The sequence below is a fragment of the Rhinopithecus bieti genome, unplaced genomic scaffold (assembly GCF_001698545.2).
Source record: "Rhinopithecus bieti isolate Rb0 unplaced genomic scaffold, ASM169854v2 scaffold_3875, whole genome shotgun sequence".
NCBI lineage: Eukaryota > Metazoa > Chordata > Mammalia > Primates > Cercopithecidae > Rhinopithecus > Rhinopithecus bieti.
In genome coordinates this window covers 1-27,864 of record NW_016804422.1, presented here as the reverse complement: position 1 = coordinate 27,864, position 27,864 = coordinate 1, and the positions used below count along the sequence as shown (strand labels likewise).

Genomic DNA, 27,864 nt, shown 5'->3' with positions numbered 1-27,864 from the left:
CCGCCCCCGCCCCAGTCCTCTATTAGAACCAGAAACTGATTGGTTCTGAATCATAACAAATTTGACTGGAGTCCTATCCTTCAGATTGATTGTTCTGATATCTGTTTCTGTATTTCCAGTCAGTAGAGCCTTTCCCAAGGTTAGGTAGTTGCTCTACGTTCTCTAGAGCCTGGATGGCTAGGAGACTGAGATTGCACAGCATCTGCTGCTATTTGACTCTTCTCTCCCTACTCCTCTCCCCACTCCGTAACATGTTCAGTACCAACACCAGCCTGTAATAAGGCAAATTTTAATACTGGATTTAGGATCCCATTTGGGAAGAGGTATTACTGTACTATTGCATTGGTTTTCTATCTCAACTAGGCTACTTCCAACTTACACTTCACTCCTGTCCCACCCCCCTCCACCCAGATGTCAGGTACATCTCACAACTGAGACCTGGGTTATTGTTCCACTTTAACCTCTATGCCAAATATCTACCTGCTAAATCATTTTGCATGCCCAGCCCACTCTCCTATACACCTTTGCTCTGAAATCTTTCCCAATTCCCACTCTTTGTCTTGCAGGCACTACTCTCAGCTCTTCCTCGTGTTAACAACGTAGTGTCTTTTACTGAAATTATAAATTTTATCAGGAAGTTGGAAATGCAGATGACATACGTATGGGGATTGAGAGTCCTGGTACAACTAACTTTGACCTTTGGATACTATAAAACTTTAGCTATGGAACTTTGACAACTCAGTGATCCCCTAGTTCTTCTTCCCAAATGACTAATAAAAAGTTAACAAGTTTCCACATTTCTCTGATTTTAAGGTACTCATTTAATGCTCATTCCTATCCCTAAAACTCAAGTTCATAGGTTTCCTCCAACTGTCTAGGAAGATTAAATCACATTTTTATAGAATAAATGTGATAAGAGTATTTTAGGTTTGAGCACATGGATTGCAGAATTTGCATGATGCCCAGAAACCTTACATGAATTTCTAGTGGAGTAAGAATTTTTTGTAGAAAATGTATTCCACCCATCATGTTGTAAATGGCTAAATTCTTCTTAAGGCAGACCACTACCTAGATATTTTGACAGATTTGGCAAAAAGAAACAGTACAGCCCAACCTAATTCAATTAATCTTACCACCTATGCTTAAGAACAATTGCTCACAAGAAAAATACAGCTGTACCAAAGAGTAAAATCTACACCTGCCACTTATTAAAGTAATTTTCAATTTGCTTAAGTCTCTGTGCCTCATTTTCCTATACGAAGAGAAAAATCCACTTCTTTGTAGTAAGTTGTCATAAATATTATCAAATACCATTCTCAAAAATCCTGAGTTGCATTAAAGCAAAAATAAATAATGGATGGGATATTTTATTTTATTTTCAAAATGCAAAATAGAACACAATGGACCACAGACATGTACTTAGGGTACCAACCAGTGGACATGACAAGATAACATAATGTTGTTAGGGAATAGGAGTAAAGAACAGTGTATAACTGTCTAAATGTGCATGGGAAGGGGTGCTAACTAGCTCCAGTTTTCACGAGTTCCCTACAGAAATAGAAGGACCACTGCTTAATATCAATTATGAGAGAGGCTATGCAATGCATCAGCTTATTGTTTGGGAAGAACTTAGTATGAGATGGATCCCTCTCTCATCTTATTAGGACTGAAAAATTAAGTTAGTTGATTCATGGGAAAGTGGTAAAGAATTTAAAAGTGATAGAAATGATAAATGACAGGTTGGGCATGGTGGCTCATGCCTATAATCCCAGCAATTTATCACTTGAGGTCAGGAGTTTGAGACCAGCTTGGCCAACATGGGGAAACCCCATCTCTACTAAAAATACAAAAATTAGCTGGGCATGGTAGCATGTGGTCATAATCCTAGCTACTTGGGAGGCTGAGGCAGAAGAATCACTTGAACCTGGGAGGCGGAGGTTGCAGTGAGCTGAGATTGCACCATTGTACTCCAGCCTGAGTAACAAGAGAGAAACTCCATCTAAAAAAAAAAGAAAAGAAAAATGATAAATGACAATAAGAAAGGCATAAGAGAAAGATATTCAAGACAGTAGCAGTGAAGAAAATATTTAAAAGTTCTAAAACTATTTTGGTATAGGTGTTTAAAAATAAAAAGAATTTATGTTTAAATACAAGACTAGACTTTTCATTTCAGCAAATAGGATAATTATACTGTCCAACCAAATAGGTAGATAAAATTCAACCTTTAGCACAAATTTAGTAGCCATTGGCATTGTTAAGGGTAAGAGTAAAGTATTTTGGAAACATTTGGAACTTAAACTGCCCTTTGATAGTTAAACTGTGAAACTGACACATAATGAATATCTATGAAAAGTTGCAAAGCTACCTAAAAAACACAGAAAACTTCCCAGTTAAGCAAGACTGTATTACATCTTTACTGAAGGTACCAATATAACCAAAGAAAGAAGAAAGAAAATGTCCATCAGAAAGAGGACTTAAGTCAGACATTTAAGTTTCTTAAAAGCAAAGGCTTGCAGAGGAAACCAAACACAATACTTCTCCAAAAATTGTTCATAGGAAATAGATCCTTTGCATTTTCTACCAGTAAGGGCAGTTATATTGTACTCTGGATGCAAAGACTGAGTACTATATTTGGAGAAAGACTTTCAGGGTTTAAATCTGGCTTTTCCATTTAATAGCCAAAGGCCTTTCAAAATAACATCCCAGACATCAGTGTTTTCACTTCGTCTGCAGGTGGGGCTGAAAATATTGCTTCTTCGTAGAGTTCATGTGGATAAAATACACACTATCAATAAATGTTATCTATGATTATTACATTTATTGTGTGATATTGATAGGCTTTGTGTCCCCACCCAAATCTCATCTTGAATTGTAATCTCCTTAATTCTCACGTGTCTGGGCAAAGACCTGATGGAAGGGGTGGTTTGCCTCATGGTGTTCTTATGATAGTGAGTGAGTTCTCAAAAGATCTGATGTTTTTACAAGGGGCTCTTCCCCCTTTGCTCCTCACACTTCTCTCTCCTGCCACCATGTAAGATGTGCCTCTTTGCCTTCCAACCTGATTGTAAGTTTCCTGAGGCCTCCCCAGCCATGGGGAACTTCAAGCCAATTAAAGTTCCTTTCCTTTATAAATTACACAGTCTTGGGTAGTATATTTATAGCAGTGTGAGAGCAGACTGATACATTGAGACAATTCCCTTTGCCCTGATTTCAAATTAACATTAAGCAACCTTCAGATTATGATATGGTTTCTTGTATAACTCAAGAAAGCAATGGCCAATTTGAGTATTGGCGTGCCTGGAACAGGTTTTGTATTTTTATTATAAATTAGTGGATTAGATTTCTACTGTTATATGCCAGTCTTATGATCTTGATTATTGTGAGTCTATTATGTTAGCAATGTGGCATATGTTTGATAGCAACCCAAAGGTCTTTTGAGCTAATGTCAAGATCAAAAATTCAACACAGGTTGCCCCAGTTAAGGGTGTAAATTTTTTTTTCATAAGAAATTATATTTCCAGGGAAATAAATAATAGAGAATGCATATAGATAAATGGTAGGACATCAGTCAAATCTAGGATGAGGGGGAGTATAGACAGAATTCTCCCTGCTTTTCTCTCACTTATGCTGATAGAGGCCAAAATGCAAGATGACCTCCTTTCTATTAGTAACTTGGACTATTTCAGTATATCCTAGTTTACCAACCTATCCTTAGATATGCAGCCAAAGTGATCTCTTTTTTAAAATTTATTAATTTACTTATTTTATTATACTCTAAGTTCTGGGATACATGTGCAGAATGTGTAGGTTAGTTAAATAGGTATACACAATCCATGTTGGTTTGCTGCATCCATCAACCCATTGTTTATATTAGGTACTTCTCCTAACGCTATCCCTCCCCTAGTCCCCCACCCACAACAGGGTGATGTCCCCCCTCTGTGTTCACGTGTTCTCATTGTTCAGCTCTCACTTATGGCTGAGAACATGTGGTGTTTGGTATTCTATTCTTGTGCTAGTGTGCTGAGAATGATGGTTTCCAGCTTCATCCATGTCCCTACAAAGAACGTGAACTCATCCTTTTTTATGACTGCATAGTATTCCATGGTATATATGTGCCACATTATCTTTATCCAGTCTATCATTGACGGGCATTTGAGTTGGTTCCAAGTCTTTGCTATTATGAATAGTGCTGCAATAAACATATGTGTGCATGTGTCTTTATAGAAGAATGATTTATAATCCTTTGGGTACATACCCAGTAGTGGAATTGTTGGGTCAAATGGTATTTTTTTTCTTGATCCTTGAGGAATCACCACTCTGTCTTCTACAATGGTTGAACTAATTTACGCTCCCTCTCAACAGTGTAAAAGCATTGCTATTTCTACACATCCTCTCCAGCATCTGTTGTTTCCTGACTTTTTAATGGTCACCATTCTGACTGGCATGAGATGGTATCTCACCGTGGTTTTGGTTTGCTTTTCTCTAATGAACAGTGATGATGAGCTTTTTTTTTCATGTATTTGTTGGCTGCAAAAATATCTTCTTTTGAGAAGTATCTGTTCATATCCTTTGCCTACTTTTTGATGGGGTTGTTTGTTTTTATCTTGTAGATTTGTTTAACTTCCTTGTAGATTCTGGATATTAGCCCTTTGTCAGATAGATAGATTGCAAAAAATTTCTCCCACTCTGATGATAGTTTCTTTTCCTGTGCAGAATCTGTATAGTTTAATTATATCCCATTTGTCAATTTTGGCTTTTGTTGCCATTGCTTTTTTTGTTTTAGACAGGAAGTCTTTGCTCTGAATTGTATTGCCTAGGTTTTCTTCTAAGGTTTTTATGGTTTAAATCTTACATTTAAGTCTTTAATCCATCTTGAGTTAATTTTGTGTAAGGAGTAAGGAAGGGGTCCAGATTCAGTTTTCTGCAGATGGTTAGCCAGTTTTCCAAATACCATTTATTAAATAGGGAATCCTTTCTGTCAGGTTTGTCCAGATGGTTGCAGATGTGTGATGTTATTTCAGAGGACTCTGTTCTGTTCCATTGGTCTGTATATCTGTTTTGGTACCAGTACCATGCTGTTTTGGTTACTATAGCCTTTTAGTATAGTTTGAAGTCAGGTAGCAGTATGCCTTCAGCTTTGTTCTTTTTGCTTACATTTAAGGTTAATATTGTTATGTGTGAATTTGATGTCATCATTATGATGTTAGCTGGTTATTTTGCTCATTAGTTGATGCACTTTCTTCATAGTCTCGATGGTCTTTATAATTTGTTATGTTTTTGTAGTAGCTGGTACCAGTTTTTCCTTTCCATATTTAGTGCTTCCTTCAGGAGCTCTTGTAAGACAGGCCTGGCTGTTACAAAATCTCTCAGCATTTGCTTGTCTGTAAAGGATTTTATTTCTCTTTCGCTTGTGACGCTTAGTTTGGCTGGATATGAAATTCTGGGTTGAAAATTCCTTTCTTTAAGAATGTTGGATATTGGTCCCCACTCTCTTCTGACTTGTAGGGCTTCTGCGGAGAGATCCATTGTTAGTCTGATGGGCTTCCCTTTGTGAGTAACCAGATCTTTCTCTCTGGCTGTCCTTAACACTTTTTCCTTCATTTCAGCCTTGGTGAATCTGACAATTATGTGTCTTTGGGGTTGCTCTTCTCGAAGAGTATCTTTGTGGTGTTCTCTGTATTTCCCGAATTTGAATGTTGGCCTGTCTTGCTAGGTTGTGGAAGTTCTCCTTGATAGTATCCTGAAGAGTGTTTTCCAATTTGGTTCCATTCTCCCCATCACTTTCAGGTACACTAATCAAATGTAGGTTTGGTCTTTTCACATTGTTCCATATTTCTTGGAGGCTTTATTCATTCCTTTCGTTCTTTTTTCTCTAATCTTGTCTTCACGCTTCATTTTATTAAGTTGATCTTCAATCTCTCATATCCTTTCTTCCCCTGGCCCTACAACCCAGGGCCCTGGAGGTGTAGGCACCTGAGGAATCTCCTGCTCTGGTGGTTGTGAAGACCATGGGAAAAGCATAGTATCTTGGCTGGAATGCAGTGTTCCTCACAGCACAGTCTCTCATGGCTTCCCTTGGCTAGGGGAGGGAGTTCCCCAACCCCTTGCACTTCCCCGGGTGAGGCAATGTCCAACCATGATTTGGCTTGCCCTCCGTGGTCTGCACCCACTGTCTAACTAGTCCCAGTGAGATGAGCTGGGTACCTCAGTTGGAAATGCAGTGCCTTCTGCATTGATTTTGCTGTGAGCTGCAGACCAGAGCTATTCCTATTCGGCCATCTTCCCAATCATCAAAGTGATCTTGTAATAAGATAGTTGTGTATGCTTTGTGAAGTTCTATTGCTGTGTTTTTCAGCTCCATCAGGTCATTTATGTTCTTTTCTAAACTGGTTATTCTAATTAGCAATTCCTCTAACCTTTTTTCAAGGTTCTTAGCTTCTTTGCATTAGGTTAGAACATGCTCCTTTAGATCAAAGGAGTTTGGTATTACCTACCTTCTAAAGCCTACTTCTGTTAATTCATCAAACTCATTCTCTGTCCAGTTGTATTCCCTTGCTGGTGAGGAGTTGTGATCATTTGGAGGAGAAGAGGCATCCTGGTATTTGGAATTTTCAGCATTTTTGTGCTGGTTTTTCCTCATCTTAGTGGATTTGTCTACCTTTGGTGTTTGATATTGGTGACCTTCTGATGGAGTTTCTGTGTGGACCTCCTTGTTTGTCAATGTTGATGCCATTCCTTTCTGTTTGTTAGTTTTCCTTCTAACAGTCAGGCCTCTCTGCTGCAGGTCTGCTGGAGTTTGCTGGAGGTCCAATCCAGACCCTTTTTGCCTGGGTATCACCAGCAGAGGCTGCAGAACAGTAAAGATAGCTGCCAGTTCTTTCCTCTGGAAGCTTCATCCCAGAGGGGCACCTGCCAGATGCCAGCTGGAGCTGGAGGTGTCTGTTGACCCCTGCTGGGAGGTGTCTCCCAGTCAGGAAGCATGGGGGTCAGGGACCCACTTGAGGAGGCAGTCTGTCCCTTAGCAGAGCTCAGGTGCTATGCTGGGAGATCCACTGCTCTCTTCAGAGCCAGCAGGCAGGAATGTTTCAGTCTGCTGAATCTGTGCCCACAGCCATCCCTTCCCCCAGGTGCTCTGTCCAGGGAGATGGGAGTTTTATCTATAAGCCCCTGACTGGGGCTGCTGCCTTTCTTTCAGAGATGCCCTGCCCAGAGAGGAGGAATCTAGAGAGGCAGTCTGGCTACAGTAGCTCTGCCAAGCTGCAGTGGGCTCCACCTATATTCCAATTTCCCAGTGGCTTTGTTTAAACTGTGAGGAGAAAACAGCCTACTCAAGCCTCAGTAATAGCAGACGCTCCTCCTGCCCCCAAGCTCGAGCATCCCAGGTTGACCTCAGACTGCTGTGCCGGCAGCAAGAATTTCAAGCAAGTGGATCTTAGTTTGCTGGGCTTGGTGCGGGTGAGATACACTGAACTAGACCACTTGGCTCCCTGACTTCAGCCCCCTTTCCAGGGAAGTGAATTGTTCTGTCTCGCTGGCATTGTAGGAGTCACTGTGGTATGAAAAAACACTCCTGCAGCTGGCTCAAAGTCTGCTCAAATGCCTGTCCAGTTTTGTGCTTGAAACCCAGGGCCCTGGAGGTGTAGGCACCTGAGGAATCTCCTGCTCTGGTGGTTGTGAAGACCATGGGAAAAGCATAGTATCTTGGCTGGAATGCAGTGTTCCTCACAGCACAGTCTCTCATGGCTTCCCTTGGCTAGGGGAGGGAGTTCCCCAACCCCTTGCACTTCCCCGGGTGAGGCAATGTCCAACCATGATTTGGCTTGCCCTCCGTGGTCTGCACCCACTGTCTAACTAGTCCCAGTGAGATGAGCTGGGTACCTCAGTTGGAAATGCAGTGCCTTCTGCATTGATTTTGCTGTGAGCTGCAGACCAGAGCTATTCCTATTCGGCCATCTTCCCAATCATCAAAGTGATCTTGTAATAAGAAAATTTGTCTATATCATTCTTAATTTCTTCAGTGATTCCACAGTGGGCAGGGGAAGTATTTACCTAACTCACAGAATACTCCAGCTTTCTCACCCTCAGAGGTAGGGCCCAGGTAGTAATGTTCACACATTAAAGTAAATCTATGCCCCTGGCTACAGTTGATTATACCAAGAGTTAAAACAGCTGGGCCAATTATATTCTTTTTTCTAGAAATTTGGAATTGTGATGAAGAAAGATTAGTCTCTTCCAGCTGCTGGATTCGGTAGTTGAATGATGGCCATGTCTTCTGTGTGAACTGCGAAGCAGAGAAGGCTGGTCTAGTTAGAAAGAAAATAATGAAATAGAAACACAAAGAACAGAAGTGAAAGAAGGTGGCATCTTCATTGGCTCTCTTCTCCTTGTTTCTGTTTCTAAGGACTTACTGAATTCCCACACTTGTGTTTCAAGAAACTGCCTAGATTTTTCCGCTTAAGCCAAAATTGTTTTTTAGCTTAATCCTGAATTATGTTTTAACTGATTGCAACTATGAAACTTCTCTTGGGAAGCACAGTCTAACATGATACCCTTCATAAGTGTTTTTTACCAACTACTGGTCAGCCTCACCTTCTACTATGTATGTCACAGCTTCCGCTTGATTCCCCATCTCTCCACCAAACACCACACAAGACATTTTAACTTTTTATATTCTCATACCATGTGCTTTCTTTATACTATTTTCTATTTCTACAATAATCACCCATCTTTGTCCACTTGCTAAATAGTTACACATTCTGAACACTTCTATCATGCTTTGGAGATTCTCACATTATTGTACATAAGTCATTGAAGAAAAACGATTTGCATATCTGTCTCACCACCACCACCCTATAATCTCACAGGTGGTGAACATATACTGCTTGTATTTTTTAATTTCACTTCTATATTCTCAATTCAAAATACATAATATGTTCTGCTCATGTATTCCTGATATATTTACATCTTTTAATCATTCATAAGATAAGATGTATGTTCAATAAACACAATTACTGAAGACGTTGGGGTTGATGATATTATTTCTGGGACAAGAAGATAAAATAAAACTTGAAATTCTAAAGAGTTACATTCTACTTGGCATTCCCACCAGAACATAGAAATTCTGATAATTGTTAGTCATGAGCCCAGCAACATAAAACATCATAAACTGTTTCATCAATGTCAACTTTAAATCATATTTGATGTATTAAGTGCCAGTATAAAACCAATAATAGCAGCATCCTGGGACAGAGCCAGAATAAGAGCTGTGAAGGATTATTTGCTGTTCATAACCACATTGACTTGAGCACAAGTGGGGATTAAAGAACAGCAGGCTACCTAATCAGCCACTGTCTGGAGAGCTGAAGTTGGGTTATCACAAGCTGAGAGGGCAGTGAGAGCGACAGAAAGACAGGTGTATATCTGAACAGGTTGTCAGGAGATAAAGATGCCTGCGAAGTGGCAAAGGTGTCATCAGAATTGAACAATGAGGTGTATCGGTCCCACTGAGGGTGAGTCAGTCACACCGCCAGGATAGCAGATAATGGAAGTATGTATGATGAAGTATGGTGAGGTAGGAGAAGAAATATACAGAACTCCCAGTTTGCCCAGGATATTCCTGGATTATGCTTGTTGTCTTTGTCTAATTGTGAAGCAACTACCTCTATGTCTTCTGCTCTTAAAAAGATGCCAGTTTGGTGTAAAATAAGAGTGACTGACTATAAACTACCATTGAATCAAAATATTACCAAATTCTGGACACAGACCAAAGTTACAATAATCCTATTTAAAGAGTTTCTAAAACATTGTTGCGATGCATTTCTGGGTTGTGTTTGTGTAGGTGTCTGTGTGCCCAGAATCCCTTCGAGGGAATCTTCTCAGTCCACGTAGTTCAGGGGAGGCTGATTTTCTTCTTCAGTCACCCACTGATGCCATTTGGTAGGCATCTAACCTAACTGCAACCCTCTACTCCCATCAAATCATGTCAATCTGGGACAGAAGCCTTCCTAGGGTACTAACAAAACTTTTGAGGAAAATATATTTTTTTATGAGTGTGAAATTCTGATTGTCATCTGTGCTATCAAATGAGAAAAAGGGAAGGAGTAACTAAGGTAACAGAGGAAAAGAGAACAGAGAAACAAAGAATTTCTTGTTTCAACTATGCCTGGAGTTTATTCTCAATTATGGGAGACAATGAGTTGCCTTTTTGCTCAATGTAGTGTGAATTGGGCCTGCACGTACTACCAAGAGAGTCCTGAGAAATACAACTGCTTTTTCACTAAACTGTCCAACTTTTTACCTGCCCCATCTCATTATACCAAATATAAGCCCACATGTAGCAGCTGTACAAACAGGACAAAAAAGAAATAGATAATAGGATGGGTCTAAGCTTCGGTCAGCAAAGAACTAAGCCACTGTCTATGACTGGTGCTCTAGTAAGCACAGCTCTTATATGAATCACTTATGTGCTTATTTCTCTCATGATTGAGATGCAAGCAAATTTTAATAGCAATAAGCAAAGGGATAGAATTAAAATGCAACATTAATTTTACTGGCTTCTAACAAACTGAAATATTCTGAACAGAAAATTGACCTTAGCATATACTGAGCTTAGACCTTAAAGATTTAGAAGTCAAAGGGTTTTAGCCTTGGCATGGCCAAAAGCACTGTTTACTTTTTGATAATGGCATAATTGCTTTTTTTCATATCAGTGAAAGCAGAAACAGGAACAGCATATTGACTTTATAAATAATAATCAGGCTGGCGGCCTGTATTAGTCTTTTCCCATGCTGCTGATAAAGATGCCCGAGACTGGGCCTTTTATAAAGAGAAAGAGGTTTAATGGCCTCACAGGTGACTGGGGAGGCCTCACAATCATGGTAGAAGGTTAAGGAGGAGCAAAGGCACATTTTACGTGATGGCAGGCAAGAGAGCATGTGCAAAGGAACAGCCTTTTATTAAAACAAAAAACCAAAACAGTTCTTGTGAGACTTATTCACCAACATGAGAACAGTATAGAAAAACCCACCCCTGTGATTCAATTACTTCCCACTGGCCCCCTCCCATGACATGTGGTGATCATGAAAGCTACAATTCTGGATGAGATTTGCGTGGGGACACAGCTAAATATCTTAGCTCTTCCTTCCTTAACATTTTCATGCTGGAATCACAAATACACTTCATATAACACCTCAGTTTAGCCCTGGCTGTGACCAGGTAGGTGCTCCTTGGTGTTGGTGTAGGGCTAGTCTTGCATATTGGACCCAGCCTCAGGCATGTGATGGGAGTTCTGGTACTCTCTGTTCACTTCATTTTCCTTAACCCTACTTCCTCCCCCATCCAGAACCTGAGACTTCTGGTTATATCTAAGACACCACCTAGTAGGACTGCATTCTGTTCTCCATGCTATTTTCTGTACAATTTTCTGTGAAAAGACTGGTTGTTTGGAATCACAGTAACTCCCTCCACTTGGCCAAGGGACGCACGGCCACTTTCATAGTGTATCGCTGCTTTGGAGTTCATTATGTATTGAGTCAAATCTAAAATTTTATATTCCGGTAGACACTGAATATGGTTTCACCTAGCTGATTTCATGTATTTAATACTGCACCAAACCTCCTCGGCAAGTTCCTGCCTTCTTTATTCCCACCTTTCTCTCACTAAATTCACCATATTTTAAAAATAAACCTTAAAGGTTATGAATTGCTGTTGGATATACAAATATATAGGAGCAATACTAGTTAGGAGGCTTTTGTTAGAATCCATTTGAGAGATTGTGTTAACTTAGTCCAGTATGTTAGAAGAGGTAAGAGTTGGTCATTTTCTAGGTAATTTTGAAGGTAGATCTGATAGGATTTTCTAAAATGTTGGATATGGGTTGTGCCAGAAAGAATGCCATCAAAGGTTTTTTACTCGAGTAACTGGAAAGGTGAGCTGCTATTATCCTCCTTAGAGATGACTATGGGAGGAGCAGCTTTGGAGGGTACAGAGATGGAGAACTAGTTTGGGAATACTGTTTGTAGTATCTACTAACCATCAAAATAGAGATGTAGCATTATTTAGGCACTCTGAAGACCACCCTCACTTTAACACCAACTGAAAAGTTCAAGGGCCTCCAAGGCCACCTTCACTTCTGGTACCAGCTGCAATTTCAGGGGTCCCAAAGATTACTCTCAAGTTTGATAATTTGCTAGAATGAGTCACAGAGTGGACTAAAAGCTGTTATACTCATGGATACAATTTATAACAGCAAAACAATATAGGTTAAAATTGGCCAATGGATAGAGTGCATAGGGCAGAGTCCAGGAGAGGTCCGTGCCCAGACCTTTCATCTGTTCTTTCCCAATGGATTTGTGGACAGTACTCACGTTTCCAGGCAATGACCTGTAACAATGTGCATGTAGTATTGCCAACCAGGGAAGCTCACTAGAACTTGAGTGTCCAAAACGTTTATTAGGGTTTGATCATGGAGACATGACTGGTCACCCACTTGGCTGACCTGTAGTCTCCAGCCCCTCCAGAACTTGAGCTGATGCCACATAGCTCAAAGCCCCTACAATGAATCACATTTTTAGACTAATCACATTGTTAGCCCAAGGTGCCCAAGTAAGCAAAAGCACTCTTGTCAGATAGGACATGCCAAGGGCTTAGAGAGTATCTCCCAGGAGCTAATGGCAAAGATCAGATCTCTTTAGGTAAAATTAATTCTTTATTACACAGATGTCAAATAGAAAAGTGAATTTAAGAGTCTAGAGTTCAAGAAAGTGTACTGGTAAGAGATATGCCAGTGTATAGACAGTGTATTAGTTAGAGTCCTAGCAGAAAGTAAAATTCACTTAGATGGTTTTAATGAAAACATTTTGATAAAGATACCCCTTACAGGACTCCAGGAAAGATTTTGAGATCAAATAGGGCCTGTTGAGGCACATATATACCAGCACACCCTGGGATCCAAGGGAAAAGCAGTTAACAGAACCAATGGAAAGAGTTAACATGTGCCAAGCACAGTACTAAGTGATTTGTGTGCATTAGCTCATTTGGTTTTTCCTATATGGTAATAATTATTATGATCAAATGCTTATAAGGGAGAAAACTAAAGTTTAAAACATTAAAACACCTTTGTCTATATTTGTTCAGGGGAGAGTTAATGAACTGGGATTCAGCCTGAATCTACCTGCCACAGGCTGCCATGGCACTTACATGATTCCAAAATTTGACATTGCTATGCCACATATAAGATCATCCCATAGGTTTCAGCCTCTCTCCATGACTTACCTGCAAAAGGGAGTCTACTTAGTAACTCTCCCACTTAGGCTTTCCTGGGAGGCTTCTGCTTTGCTAGATCAGTGTTGTGAGCATTTCTGGTATGAAAGTTTACAAATGGGAATGGAATAAAAAAAAAAAAAAAAAAAATAATGGCCGAATTCCTGTGGAAGGAAGTTAGGGCAGAGCTAAATTAAACTTCCAGGAAAACAGAAGCAAAGGAAGTATGTGTGTGTATGTTTCTAAGAGTGTACATACATACACACGTACATGTATTAAGTGTCAAAGTATGTTTTCAGGATTTGGGTGTGTTTGAGAAGAGAAAAAAATACAAGATTTTAGTTGCAACTGACTGTAGATTTGTACACTTTTAAAATGTTTTCATGGGATTGTAAAGGTCTGAATTCCTGTTGGGGATCTATTTATCTGAATGTATCATAGTTCAAAGTTATCATGTGTGTCCTGGCTTCAAAGAGAACATGGTGTCTAGAATGTATCATCCATACTGTATTACTATTATGATTTTTGTTACAAAGTGTGGAAGGGTGTTGCCATTAATAAAACAATATAATGGATGTGATTTAATATCATTAAAAAATAAGCAAGAGATTTTAATATGGGGATAACCATTATATAATACCACCATGCCTATCCCACCACCTGGGGTCAGATCCCATATTGAAACATGGCCCTAGACACAGAACTGGACTCAGAAACATTCTTGGCACAGGGTTTCATTTAGCTACAAATAATCTATTGACCCTGACATGCAAATTAAAATTCATTTGCCACTTGATTTATAATGTATCAAGCTAAAATGTTTTAACATGTTCTGGGTCTTCGATTTACTAGGTTGTATCATAATTTTAAAATAAAGAAAATTTCAAAGAAAGAAGGCAATATCTCTGTAAAAATTAGCATTCAGACTTGAATATGTCACAAGGAGACTAGCCCTCCAATTCTATTTTGCATAGCTTTCTTTTCCTCCTCTGAGAAGGTGAACAACTCTTTGAAGATTTCCTTTAATTTCTCTTTCTCTTCTCTCTTATTTCTCTAAGCCCCAATTATCTCTGTTTTCAATGTTCTCTGTACTGAACAAATCCACATCACCACCCACCTCCAGAAGGAGAGAATGGCTGATAAAAATTTGGAGATTGGATTTTGTTTCAGTGCCAATCTACTACTCATGTCAAACAATTTTAAATTTTCTCATTATAGTTAGCTCTCTTCTCTATTTTTACAGCATTACCATACATTACAAAATCCATAGCTGGTACATATGCACTATTTAGTTAGCCTTAAAGCATTTCTATAGCCCACATACATTCTAATAAAATTAACTCTTTGAAATGCCATAGTTTGACTTCTCAATAAATTATTTTCTTTTCTCAACTGAAAAAAAAAGATGATGATCAAACAAGGAATGTAGATGAATAATTTTTGTGTAGCTTATAATACAATGCATTTTGGATTGAGTCTGAGCTTGCACAAAGACTGACTGAAGTGATAAATAGGCCTGATGATTAAGCCAGATGGCAAATCACTAGTTTGTATAGCTGCCGAAACGAATACCTAGGTATGGGAGGAAAACTGGGACTCCCTTCCTGTGGACAGGGTAGAAGAGGCCTGCCATAGAGGTGGTGTGATTAATCTCTAGAAGAGAGTGCCGGCTGCAGTGTGCATAAATGGCTATTCCTGGATTCTCCTTAAAAGTTAAATTGATGACAGTCTCTTAAAAGAGCAGCTCAGCCCTCTGTCCCTGCAAGATAAAGACAAACCTTGATTTCAGCTACTATTGAAATAAGTGAAAGTAGAAAAAGGTTAAAAATAACAGTACTGTACTCTTAGTGAAGGAATTAAAGGTAATAGAATGTTACTCATCTACCAAAGTATAGGGATAATTGCAATGTGGTGCTTTTTTTGTTGTTAGAAGATTTTGTGGAGCCCTTCTGTGCAGATTGTTTCTTTTTTACTATCATTACATCAATTAATTACATTAGGGAAAAAGGGGACACTTTAATTAAAAGGCTGTTTCAAGGAGTTATAATTCTACTCTGTCATTAAATGATTTAACAACTTAAGCACCAAATTTGTTAATAAAGAATAATTCTGAAAATGTTTGTTTGCAAATTATTTATATTAACCACATTTTCAGCAAAATTAATTTTACCTTTTTATTTCATCAAATCAGTGTCCATTGATTTCTTCATTTTGACCAATGGACCGTAGGATAGGAAGACATATAAACCATCTCAATTATTTTAAGAGTCTTATTTTATCCTAAAAGAGAAAGAAAAACATCTCATTTTCCAAAGTATGCATATTTGCTTGTGTATGATATGTCTGATTAGGGTAATCTTTTCTGAAATTGGCATTTTTAGAACATGATGAGTTGCAAAGAGAAGATATGGCTGGTGAAAAGATGGATAGAGACCTACAGAAATACATATATAGCCAATAATGTAATTAAAAAACATTGCTACTACTTAAGTTCCATACTTCTTTGGATAAACACCTTCATCCACATAAGTTATACTACAGGAATGCCTTCCTGTATTTCACATAAAATGGGTGGGTAAACATCTATTTTTTGCATGTCTTGAATGCATCTTTCTTTTTGTCAGCCATCTTCCATTCTTCCAGAGTGTGCTAAATAACAGAATTCAGAGACTTGTATCTAGATGTTGGGGAATAAAGATAGCAAAGGATTAAGAATGCAAATAAATATGGAAATATGAGAAATAATATGGGGCAGAACAAGGGAGGCTTAGAAGCTAAGAGAAGATTCTAAGCAACTCCTGGTGCAGGAGTTGATGGAAAGTGAAAATTTAAAAATAATGATTCTACATTCTGTGTTTAAACAGTTCTCTAGACTGTTTCTGTCTGATTGAAATAGTGAGCCATTTTTTTGAACATCGAATGTGAAAAGCATTATAGAAACTACTTTTGTATTAAAAAAAAAACGCCGGATTCAAATTGTATCTCATACAGTTGAAGACTGAATAAATAATGTCTAGAATCAGTGTCTTATACATAGTGGATATACAAAAGATGTATGTAGAATGAGTGAATTAAGACAACATTTCGCTCAAATTTTCAAGTAGGAGATGGCAAGTCCTACTAGTAGTGAGGTTTTTATATTTTTTTCACTCTTCAATATTATTCCCCAGGGAAGCTGGCAAACTGAAATCTGTTACATTAATGCCAGCAGAGATGTATAAGTGTGAAGAGAATAAGTAAACATTTATTGTACCTGATGGCTCAGTGGACTATCCACATGAGTTTTTAAGAGACTTGAAAACACTTGGCAGTATTTATCCTTAGGATGAACTCTACAAAAACTATTTGTGGATATTATGTTCAGAAAATTTCTATTTTGGGGTCATTTGAGCTTTTTTGATTAAAAACTGGTGAGCTAATATGTAACTATATAGCTCCTTTCGTTTGATATTGAGTTTATTTCTTAATTTTTTAAATTCTAATGTTAGGTATTCTATCTAAATCAGTATCAAAATATCCAAAATAGAGATAGTGGCTAGTGCATTTTAATACAATATATTCCCATGTTAGCCGATATAATAATGTCAAATTGCCATTTATTGGGAGTCTAATATATGCCAGTTTATTTTTCAGTGTTTTACATGTTAAACCATAGATGATTTTATCTTCTTATAGAGAAAAATACATCAAAACTGAGAGTAATATAATGCCTTGCGCAAAGCCACATGGATTATAAAGTTTTGAACTGAAATTCAAACCCAACACCCCAGCTATAATAGACAAAATCCCCCAAATTTACAGTTTTCTCTCACAATATCTTGTGAGGTAAGTAGGGCAAAAGCAATTTTATATTCTTTGTTCACCTAGGATTGCTATTTGATTATTCTGCATCTATGGAAATAATTTTGTGAGAATGATAGAAATTTAAAATAGGAATGATTTAGGGGTAATCTAAATTAGCAATTCCTAGACATTTTAGTTTTAGTATCACTTTACATCCTTAATAATTATTGAATATCTCTAAAAGCATTTGAAATATGTGCTATATTCCTTGATACCATATTAGCAATAAAAAATTGGAACATTAAATTATTAGTTATTTAATAATAAAAATGGTAAACTACTCGTTCAGGTAAATATTATATTTTTATGATAAGTACCTAAATATTCCAAAACAAAACAAAACAGTGAGAAGGGTAGCATTATTTTATATACTTATTAGTCTCTTTACTATTTAGTTTTATGGGAGGCAGCTGGATTTTTGTATCTGCTTCCTCATTCAGTCTGTTGTAACCTCACATATCCTGTCACTTCTGGAACATTCCACTGCACATGTATGAGAGAATGGAAGTTAAAAAAAAAGAAGAAGAAGAAGGGCCAGACACAGTGGATCATGACAGTGATCTCAGCACTTTGGGAGGCTAAGACGGGTGGATCATGAGGTCAGGAGTTTGAGACCAGCCTGGCCAACAGGGTGAAACCCCATCTCTACTAAAAATACAAAAATTAGCCAGGTATGGTGGTGGGCCTCTGTAATTCCAGCAACTGGTGAGGCTGAGTTAGGACAATTGTTTGAACCCAGGAGGCTGAGGTTGTAGTGAGCCAAGATCGCGCCATTGCACTCCAGCCTGGGTGAGAGTCTGAGAATATGTCTCAAAAGCAAACAAACAAAAAACCAGCTACTTAGTATTATTTTTAAAAAATAGCTGGACTTTAGGGACCCTTCTGAAGGGTACAGGTGTCTGTGGAGCCACTTGGAGAGCTGCTGATTTAGATAAAATTTCATTTAGAAGACATGGAAATTAAGGTGTCTCATGGATCTGCTGCTGATGATTGATTAGAAAGGGGCTGATACTTTCCTACAAGGGTATTAGATATGGCTAGGGTGGATGCTAAAACTATATTATGGAAACATATGAGGATGATTTTGAGCAGAGGTTGTATGTTACCTCCCTCCCACTGATGGCACAACAACTAATCCCCACAGCCCTACTGAAACTACCCTTGCCTGGAACAGTAATGATCTTGTTAAATTCAATAAACATTTTTTTTAAAGTGCTTACTGAGATTTCTTTGTTAGCAGCCCTTGACGTGGCTGATCACTCCCTTCATTTTGACTCAATTGTATGATCCTCCCATGATCTCACACTCAGTGAAAGCACCCTCTCTCTCCAGATGCCCAACCAGAAGTCAGAAACTTCTCATACTCTGATCTCTTCATCACCAAGTTCTCTCAATCATCTTCTCTTATAAATATCTTGGTGTTTCATCCACTTTTATTTTCTGCCTGATATTTTGCCCCAAATATGCTTCTTACCTCTCTTGCATTATCACTACTATCTTCTAACTATTTCATCTTATTCCTTATTTTTATATGTTTTCTTTTTCCAGATTTTATTTTAGTTTCCAGGTGTGCATGTGTAGGTTTGTTACATGGGTAAATTTTGTGTTGTGGGGGTTTGGTGTATACATAATTTTGTCACCCAAGTAATCAGCATAATACCAATAGACAGTTTTTCAGTCATTAGTTCACTTAGAATAATGAACCCCAGCTCTGTCTATGTTGTTGCAAAGGCCATGGTCTCATTTTTATGGTTATGTAGCATTCCATGTTTATATGTACCACATTTTCTTTATCCATTTCACCACTGATGAGTATCTAGGCTGATTTCACATCTTTGCTATCATGAATAGTGCTGCGATGAACATACACATGAATTTTTTAAATGGTAGAATGATTTCTATTCCTTTGAATATATACCCATTAATGGGATGGCTGAGTTGAACGGTATTTTAAGTTCTTTGAGAAATCTCCAGACTGCTTTCCAGAACGGCTGAACTAATTTACATTCCCATCTTTTCTCCACAACCTCACCAGCATGTTACTTTTTGACTTTTTAATAATAGTCATTCTGAATGGAATGGAAAATATTTGCACACTATGCATCTAACGAAGTTCTCATTTCCAGAGTCTACAAGGAACTCAACTCCACAAGCAAAAAATAAACAACCCCATTTAAAAATGGGCGAAGGACATGAAAAGACACTTCTCAAAAGAAGACATATATGTGGCCAACAAGCATATGAACCAATGCTCAATATCACTAATCATCGGGGAAATGCAAATCAAAACCACAATGAGATACCATCTCACACTAGCCAGAATGTCTTTTATTAAAAAGCCAACTATTTCTTTCCCTGGTTCTTCTCATCAGTCCTCCATAATCTGAGCAGTTCTTTTGGATTACAGATTCCAAGTGGGCACTTTTCACAGCTCTTGGGTTAAAGCCCCAATTCTTTCAAGTATTTTACAAAAGCTTCTGAAGCAGCCCCATGCTCGCATCTACAGCTGGGCTTGTCATTGATTCTTCTTTGCTTCGTAAGATTCTCTGCCCTGCTCCCTCATTCCATGACAGTATATCAAAACTGTTTATTCATCTATGCATTCCTTCTACTCTTTCTCTTTTTATTCATATATTAACTTAGGTGTCACCTCCTTTGGAATAATTTCCCCTGAGTCCTCCCACTCTGAGTTAGATTATCTTGCTATATGATTCCTTGATGATGTGTCCTTTCCAACCAAAATATTATTTGCCACTCTTCATTTGTAATTACTTGCTTAATATCATTTTCCCCTGTATACTTTTAGTATTGTGTGCACAAAAACTTCATCTGATTTTATCTTTCTACAGTGGAAAAATAAACAACCCCATTAAAAAATGGGCAAAGAACATGAAAGACACTTCTCGAAATTGTTCTACCCAATGTTGAGAACAATGTTGGACCTATAGTAAGAAGATTATAAGTCATACACATTTGTTAGATGCAGGATTAAATGAATATTGTTTTTTTTTTTCTCTTTCCTGCAGTTAGTTTTATTTATGGTTTTCTGACTCACCTTTATGAAGTTGAGAATCATGCTTTGAATTAATTATTTTATTGTCCTGTTAGTATAATATAGTTACTATCCTGTATGACTGCTATGCCAAAGTGGTTCAAAGACTGGCTCTTGCATGCCATTTACCTAAAACCAGGTGAAACCAGGCCTATATTTGAAAATTGGCCTCATTCTTTGGTGAACAAGAAGATCATCCGGGAAGATTGGTTAAAATATGCATGCATGAGTTATATCCACTGAAGATTCTGAATTGGTTGTTGAGATTGTAAGCAGCTCCACAGATCACTGACACACCTTCCAAAGTTTAGGAACTACTACCTTACTGCAAGAATACTCTGGTTTATTTACAAACAGTAGTTAAAGAGTTATCTTGTAAAAAGTACTCTAATTTAGTAGCAGAACACTCCCTTGTGCAAAGAAATGTATAGTTTTCTGTACATATGTGTTTGGAAGGATGTCATAGCCCAACATTAAACTCTAGCAGGTGTTACAAGTTCAAGTATCTATTTTTGTTTCTGTACAGCTCAATGTTAACACCAGTACTCATTAAACACATCTTAATTCTCTAGAACTTATTGTAGTATGTTTAATGAATACATTTAATATCAATTTTTATGTAGTATTTATTTAAATAACATTAGTAAATATTTAAATTTGCAAAACAAAATGTGATAATACTATTTTACCATGCAATTTTTGCAGCTGTTACGTGTAGAAGCTGTTACATGTAGAATTTGACATGGTAAAATTCTAAAATAACTTACAGTGAAGCAATTTTATGGGGCCATGTGATTTTAAAACAAAATATACCAAGTATATTTGTGAATTCACACTTTTATTGTTAATTAATACACAATAATTTTGCATATTTATGGAGTATAATGTAATTTTTGAAACATGTATATATGTGCTGATGAAATTAGAGTAATTAGCATATCCATTATGTTGAACATTTATCATTTATTTGTGATGAGAACAAAATCTTCTCTTCTAGCTATTTTGAGGTAAATAAAACCTTATTGTTAATTGTAATAATCCTTCTAAGCAATAGGACACCAGCATTTATTCTTCTTTTCTAATTGTAACTCTGTATCCACTGACCATCCCCTCTCCATCTTTCTCTTCCCTTTACCCTCCTGCTTATTTTTATTTATATTTATTCTTGTTTTCAAAAAAGTTAAGTAGCATGTATGTATACATGCATACAGACAACATGTGTGCCCGTGCACACACATACACACACTCAAGAAAAAGAGAGGAGAAAGAGACAGTTTCTGATTATTTATAAATATTTTGCTTTATCGTTGTTTGTCATACTGTATTGATGAAGGTAGTTTTTCGGAGAAAATAGAAATAGAGAGATAATAACATAGAGATGAGATTTTTAAGAGATAAGAAGAGAGTAGAAGGAGAAAAGAAAATTGCTTCATTTGATCCAAGCTGCAGTTGAATTGGATGATCTTTTTTCCTTTTCACACTCTTTTATATAGTGGATCTTTTGTGTCAGTTCTTTAATGTGTTTCATTACTTGAAGATTGTGTAAAGGAATACATTCAATAATTTGTCTCTTATTTTAAAATGCATGACAGTTATATGACTTATTAGAAATTTATACATTAATGTGATATATTTTAACTTAATTATCAGGTACTTCTCTAGGAGAATGCTTACTTTATAAATGTGTGCAGGTATATTTACTTTTTAATTTAATGCTATTAACTAGAAAACAATACAAAAATTGTTAGCTTTATTTTTTTTAAATAATTGTGGTTCAGTGTATTTAAAATCTATTTTATTAAGGAAAGTTATTTCACTGTTACATATACAACAATTTGTATTTTCAGATTATTCACCAGAGCATTACTTGTTACTGATGATGAAAATGAAGTAACCAAAGTTTCTAGTAATAGAGAATAGTTACATAAATTAGGTGCGTGATAAAACACAGTGTTCATTAAAGGCAAACTAGAATAATAATCACTGACTTACAAGGCCCTATAAGGCATTATCACAAAACAATTATTAATGTAAAATACAATACAAACAAAGCTTTATGTGTACATGTGTAAATACACAGAAAGTGTTATGGAAAAACAGTATTTCAAGACATTAATAGTGACAACGTGCAGGGGAGTAAAACTGGGGTATAAAAGGAGACTATTTCACTCTATGTATTTTTATACATTTAAGTTATTTATATTAACTTTTAGTCATGTGTTTCTTTCATGCCTTAAAGAATTTGAGAAATGTTTAACAAAAATAACAGAGGTTATGGGGTTCTTTTGAAATAGGAATTTCAACAGCTGCATCATTGAATACACTTATACATGGTCAAGAAAATTATGCATTCTTGGCCGTATCAAACTATCTCATGTCATTTATAATATAAAACCTACTATATAACCACAAAATTAAAATTAAACAAATAAGAAGAAAATCATGCATTCTAATGAGTGTTTTCTGATTCTTTGTCCTACTCTATTTTTTATCTCTAATATTCTTTTTTTTTTGTTTGTTTCATTTCAATTGAAGGTCTCATTCGTTTGCAAGAGCTCATCAAAGCTCCATCAAGGTACAATCTTCGACTCAAAATTCGTCAGCTACCTGCTGATACAAAGGATGCAAAACCCTTACTAAAAGAAATGAAAAGAGGCAAGGAGTTTCATGTAATCTTTGATTGTAGCCATGAAATGGCAGCAGGCATTTTAAAACAGGTAACCTTTAAATTACTTCAATTCTTGCTTTCTTCATAAATTTGCACTTACAATATGATCTTCTTTGAAATCAAAATGTTATTGTTATACAATCAGTTATATAACAACCTTGATGTAATTTTGCGATAGAAAGTCTGACAATTGCTTTTAATTAATTGTCTTAAAAGTAATGTAAACAGTGATGATCTTCAAAACAGGTTGTTTGAAGTTTGAAAGTTATTTTCAAATGACTACAATGCTGTTGGTTAATGAGATAGTTGATTAACGAGATAGTTATTTCTTTTTGTTTTGAAATGAGGGAAGGAACTAAGAGTCAACCATTGAGCAGCTCTCTCATTACAATCAACCAGTAGGAAAAAGATGTAATAGATTTACCATTTACCTGGTATCTACTGTAAGAGACTTTACATATTTGATCTCATTTCATCATCACTATAAAAAAAAGAAAAGTTGGGACTGTCTCTACTTTACAAACTGAGTCCCAAAATGAATAAGTAACTTGACCAATGTCAAGTAGCACGAATATAGCAGAGGGATTGATATCCAACCTAATGATGTTAACACGTATTCATTCCAGAATAAAGCATTGCCTGACAAAAACCAACCAACCAACCAAACAAACAAAATCTTCTAAATCAATCAAACAAAACAATTTGTAGCTATGAAATCTTTTAGTATTATGTCAGCATTATTCAGACCTAACAGCAAACTGGAAAACAGAAATCATTATCAGTCCATATCTTACAGATGAAGGAACTGAAGTTGGGAGTTAAATGGCCAGAACAAGACCATACACTTACTATGTAGTAGAGCTTGGATTTGAACACAAATTTTTGGATTTTGTTTCTTAAACTCTTTTATGCACAATGAGCTGACACCTTGGTAGCTTGGAACTAGTCAGCTATTTAGAAATCTCTCATGTGTAGGATAAAATATTTCTACTGGAAAGTTATGCAGATTCAGATGTCAAATTATATCCCATTAAATATAACTGCCAATAGTAAATGCCTGTTGTAACATGGTTAATTTATTAAGCAGATGTTTATCCCATATTCCAATATAAATGCTGATTTTCACAGTAAAATGTTTAATTCGATTTGAAAAATTGCTATAGTTTTATCTTTAGATAATAAAACATATGAGGGTTTTGGGGTTTTATTGGAAATGAATAAAACAATGCGCTAAACCACTGAACTCTAGAGTCAAGATTTATTTTCACATAATTCCCAAACAATTCTTGATCATGGTTAGAATACACAGGCTTGGAAAGGAGACCTTTCCTCTACTCCTGGAGTGAGTGGCATTGAGCTATTTCAGTGACAGAGCTTTGGCATGCTTTCTTCAGACTTCTAGTAAGTGTATAAATGATCTGTTGTCTTATCTCTAAAGAACTAATACAAAAAACTAGCCGGGCGAGGTGGCGGGCACCTGTAGTCCCAGCTACTCGGGAGGCTGAGGCAGTAGAATGGCGTAAACCCAGGAGGTGGAGTTTGCAGTGAGCTGAGATCTGGCCACTGCACTCCAGCCTGGGTGACAGAGAGAGACTCCTTCTCAAAAAAAAAAAAAAAAAAAAACTCTGACTATTTTGCTATCTGGAAGGTGAGAAGCCTGTCACCTTTAAAAATTGAATTTGCTGTCTGCCTTCTATTAGATATAGTTATTATTTTAAACTTGTTTTCTTCTGTTTTCTTTGCAAACATGCTTTGTTTGCAAAATGAAAATAGAAATAATAGAATATTTAAATACATATAACAGAAAAATGTAATTTTAACAACGTCAGTAGATGAAAAATTAGAATATAGGTAAAATGAGAATATGAAAGTTAAGATGAAACCAGAGTGACATTATTATACAGAATGCATCCTCGGAGGTCCTGCACTGGAAGACCACAACTATGGTGGTATTATTTTTAACTTTGTCTCACATTTGAATTTTCCAGTTATTCTGGTAACCAAGAAGAAAGCAAATAGCTTCTAGGAAATTCAGTAGTGCATTTAATAGGGTCCTATTTTGTGACTTGGGAAATTTTTCTGAGATTCCTGAACATTCAGTGATGTTGGAACTCCTAAGACATAGTATAGGAGTTGAAGAGCAAAAATAGATGAGCTTTCAGCTAGTCTGGCTTCATCCAAGAATGAATATTAGGACTATCCAGGAAAAGAAACGGCCATAATCAGTTTATTCTTGTGTGTTTGTTTGTGTAATTTATTTAACTTTTTAATTTAAACTGATTCAGCTTTTAATAATTATTGAACAACAGAGAATTTAAAGTTTTCCTGCTAGAAAGCTTTAAAAGTGAGTGGAGCTTGGGGTTGACCAGATTTCCTCTGAGTCAAGTTGAGTACACTAATTGGCATGCATACCTCCATAGCAGATGATTCTACCTCCATCCAGATTTATCAAAGAAAATACCCTAGGGCAGAGCCAAGATGCTCTGAAGTAAAACCTCACAAGGACATTCTATCACAGGGAAAAAATAGTAATCAGGAGCTTCAAAGTTTAGATCAGAGAATGTGAAATAAAAACTTTTAGCCTGGAAAAAAGTGTAAAAGAAAATGCTAATAAAATCCTATAGCAGCAAGAAGTAAAATAAAATACAAATTGAAGAAATGCGTATAGGCCCCCCTCCTATGGTTGACCTTGAACAATATAATTTCTGGATCTTACCGAAAAACTGGTTGCAAATTATCTGCCTAGACAACTGCATGTGTTAATTTGTCATGTAGCATTGTTAACACTATACCAGCTTAATGTTGGGATTTCTAACAATATTTTGATTTTAATTTAATCTGTAGTATTTCTTTTAAGAGAGATGATATCACAACCACTTTTATGTTGAGGCAATTGTTATATTATTTGTGCATAAAAAGATACTGATTTTATTCTCTCTAATGTGTTTGAAGTGTGCATACAATTCATTTAAAAGTAGTAGTAAGACATGCTATAATTAAAAGCAGGTCCAGAGCAAGTTATTAAAAAAAATCCTACTGGAAATTATTAACTAATCTTTTAAGAGAGTATTCATGTTGTTCATTTTTTTTTTTTTTTGAGTAAGGTTACAATATAGGTACTTAATCAAAATAACTAATATTTCTACCTCCAACTTTTGTTTTTTTTTTTTTTCTTTTTTGACGGAGTCTGACTCTGTCACCCAGACTAGAGTGCAGTGATGAGATCTTGGCTCACTACAATCTCCACCTTCTGGGTTCAAGCAATTCTCTGCCTCAACCTCCTGAGTAGCTGGAATTACAGGAAGCTGCCTCCACGCCCGGCTGATTTTTTGTAATTTTAGTAGAGATGGGCTTTCACCGTCTTGGCCAGACTGGTCTTGAACTCTTGACCTTGTGATCCACCTGCATTGGCCTCCCAAAGTGCTGGGCTTACAGGCATGAGCCACCGTGCCCGGCCTTCCAGTGTTTTCTACATCATATATCACAGCACATAACTGATCCTTGTTTTCAAAATCAAAAGCTGAGAGAAGGTCAATGAAAGCCAGAAACAGACTTCAATTACCCTTATAGATTTCTTCTCAAGGTGATGAAGAAAAAACCTGTAGCCACTGGAAATATATATGTCAGAACAAATCATCTCCTTCCCCACCATCTCCTCAACTCCTTCCCCTATACCAAAGCAGAATTTGATGCACTTGGCTGAGACGTCCATGTTTTCAAATTTTCAAGGAAGGAATAGGCAAAAATTTTAGAATGCATGGAGTCAAAAATTGTTCTACATCTATGGGAATATGAAATATACCACTTTAGAAAATGCCATAGATTCCAAACTCCACATTAGAGACCTGGAGTCCAAGTTTACTCACCTTCTCACTTTGTTGGACAGTTTACTCATTTTTTTCATGTCCCAGTTTCCTTACCTGTAAAATGAACATAATAGTAGGACTGACTTCTAGAGTTTTTATGAGGCTTAAATATGTAATGTGCTTAGAATAGTATCTGACACATTTTAAGCATTATATAAGTATTATTTTTAGTTGTATATCTGAATCATTATTTCTTTCATTTACTTTTATCTCTAGTTCTGTACCTATGGATTAAAAAAAAAAAAATGCCAAGCATAATATTGAGCTGTCATTGAATGTTATTGGAGATAGGGAGCCAACTGAACATATGCATCAGGAGCAATGAATGCCTTCTACAAATATGATCTTGTAGATTTGTGTTTAATAAGAGAAATTCTGTCTTATTTTGCTTGAGATGAAAATTTAATCCAAACATTATTGGTTTATATAATTATTACTCATTCAAGAAATATTATTTGGTAATTTGATACCTATATTTCCTGTGCTCAATTCTTTGATGCCACCTTTCATTAACCAATGTTTCTCCCTTTTTAAACATATTTTATACATTCCACATTTTTCACAAATATTTGTTTGTTCTTAAAGAACTCGTGTTGCAGAACTACAAATTCTATCCTACCTAACTGGTTAATGCCAACTTACGAGCATGATGCTTTTCTTATTTTTATTTTTAATTGTTGTGGGTACATAGTAGGTGTACATATTTATGAGGTATGTGGGATATTTTGATACAGACATACAATGTGTAATAATTACATCAGGGTAAATGGGACATCCATCATCTCAAGTATTTATCACTGTTTTTTGTTTGTTTGTTTGTTTTGAAATGTAGTGTTGCTCTGTCACTGCAGGCTGGACTTTGGGAGCTCACGTGACCCTCCCAACCTCAGCCTCTTGAGTAGCTGGGACTAAAGGTGTGTGCCACCACGCCTGGCTGTTTGTTTCCTCTCTCTCTCTCTCTCTCTTTTTTTTTTTTTTTTGTAGAGATGGAGTCTTGTTATGTTACTGAGGCTGGTCTTTGGCTCAACCAATCCTCCTGCCTTGGTTTCCCGAAGTCCAGGGATTACAGGTGTCAGACACGGCACCCAGCCAGCATTTATCCTTTATGATACAAATGTAATGCCCAGACCCGCGATGACCCAAAAGCAACCACCAGAGTCCAGAGACAAAGCCAA

General features: G+C 36.8%; 1 protein-coding gene across 1 annotated transcript in view; it reads left to right on the top strand.

The window, feature by feature from the left end:
- Window positions 1-22,872, top strand: part of LOC108526928 (glutamate receptor ionotropic, kainate 2-like) — a gene marked incomplete at its 3' end in the record, with an annotated part of 119,149 nt that extends 96,277 nt beyond the window's left edge. The window contains exon 4 of the mRNA XM_017867943.1: window positions 22,691-22,872. Within this exon, the coding sequence (XP_017723432.1) occupies window positions 22,691-22,872 (182 nt within the window). The remainder of the gene's footprint in view (window positions 1-22,690) is intronic.
- Between the last annotated feature and the right edge of the window lie 4,992 nt (window positions 22,873-27,864).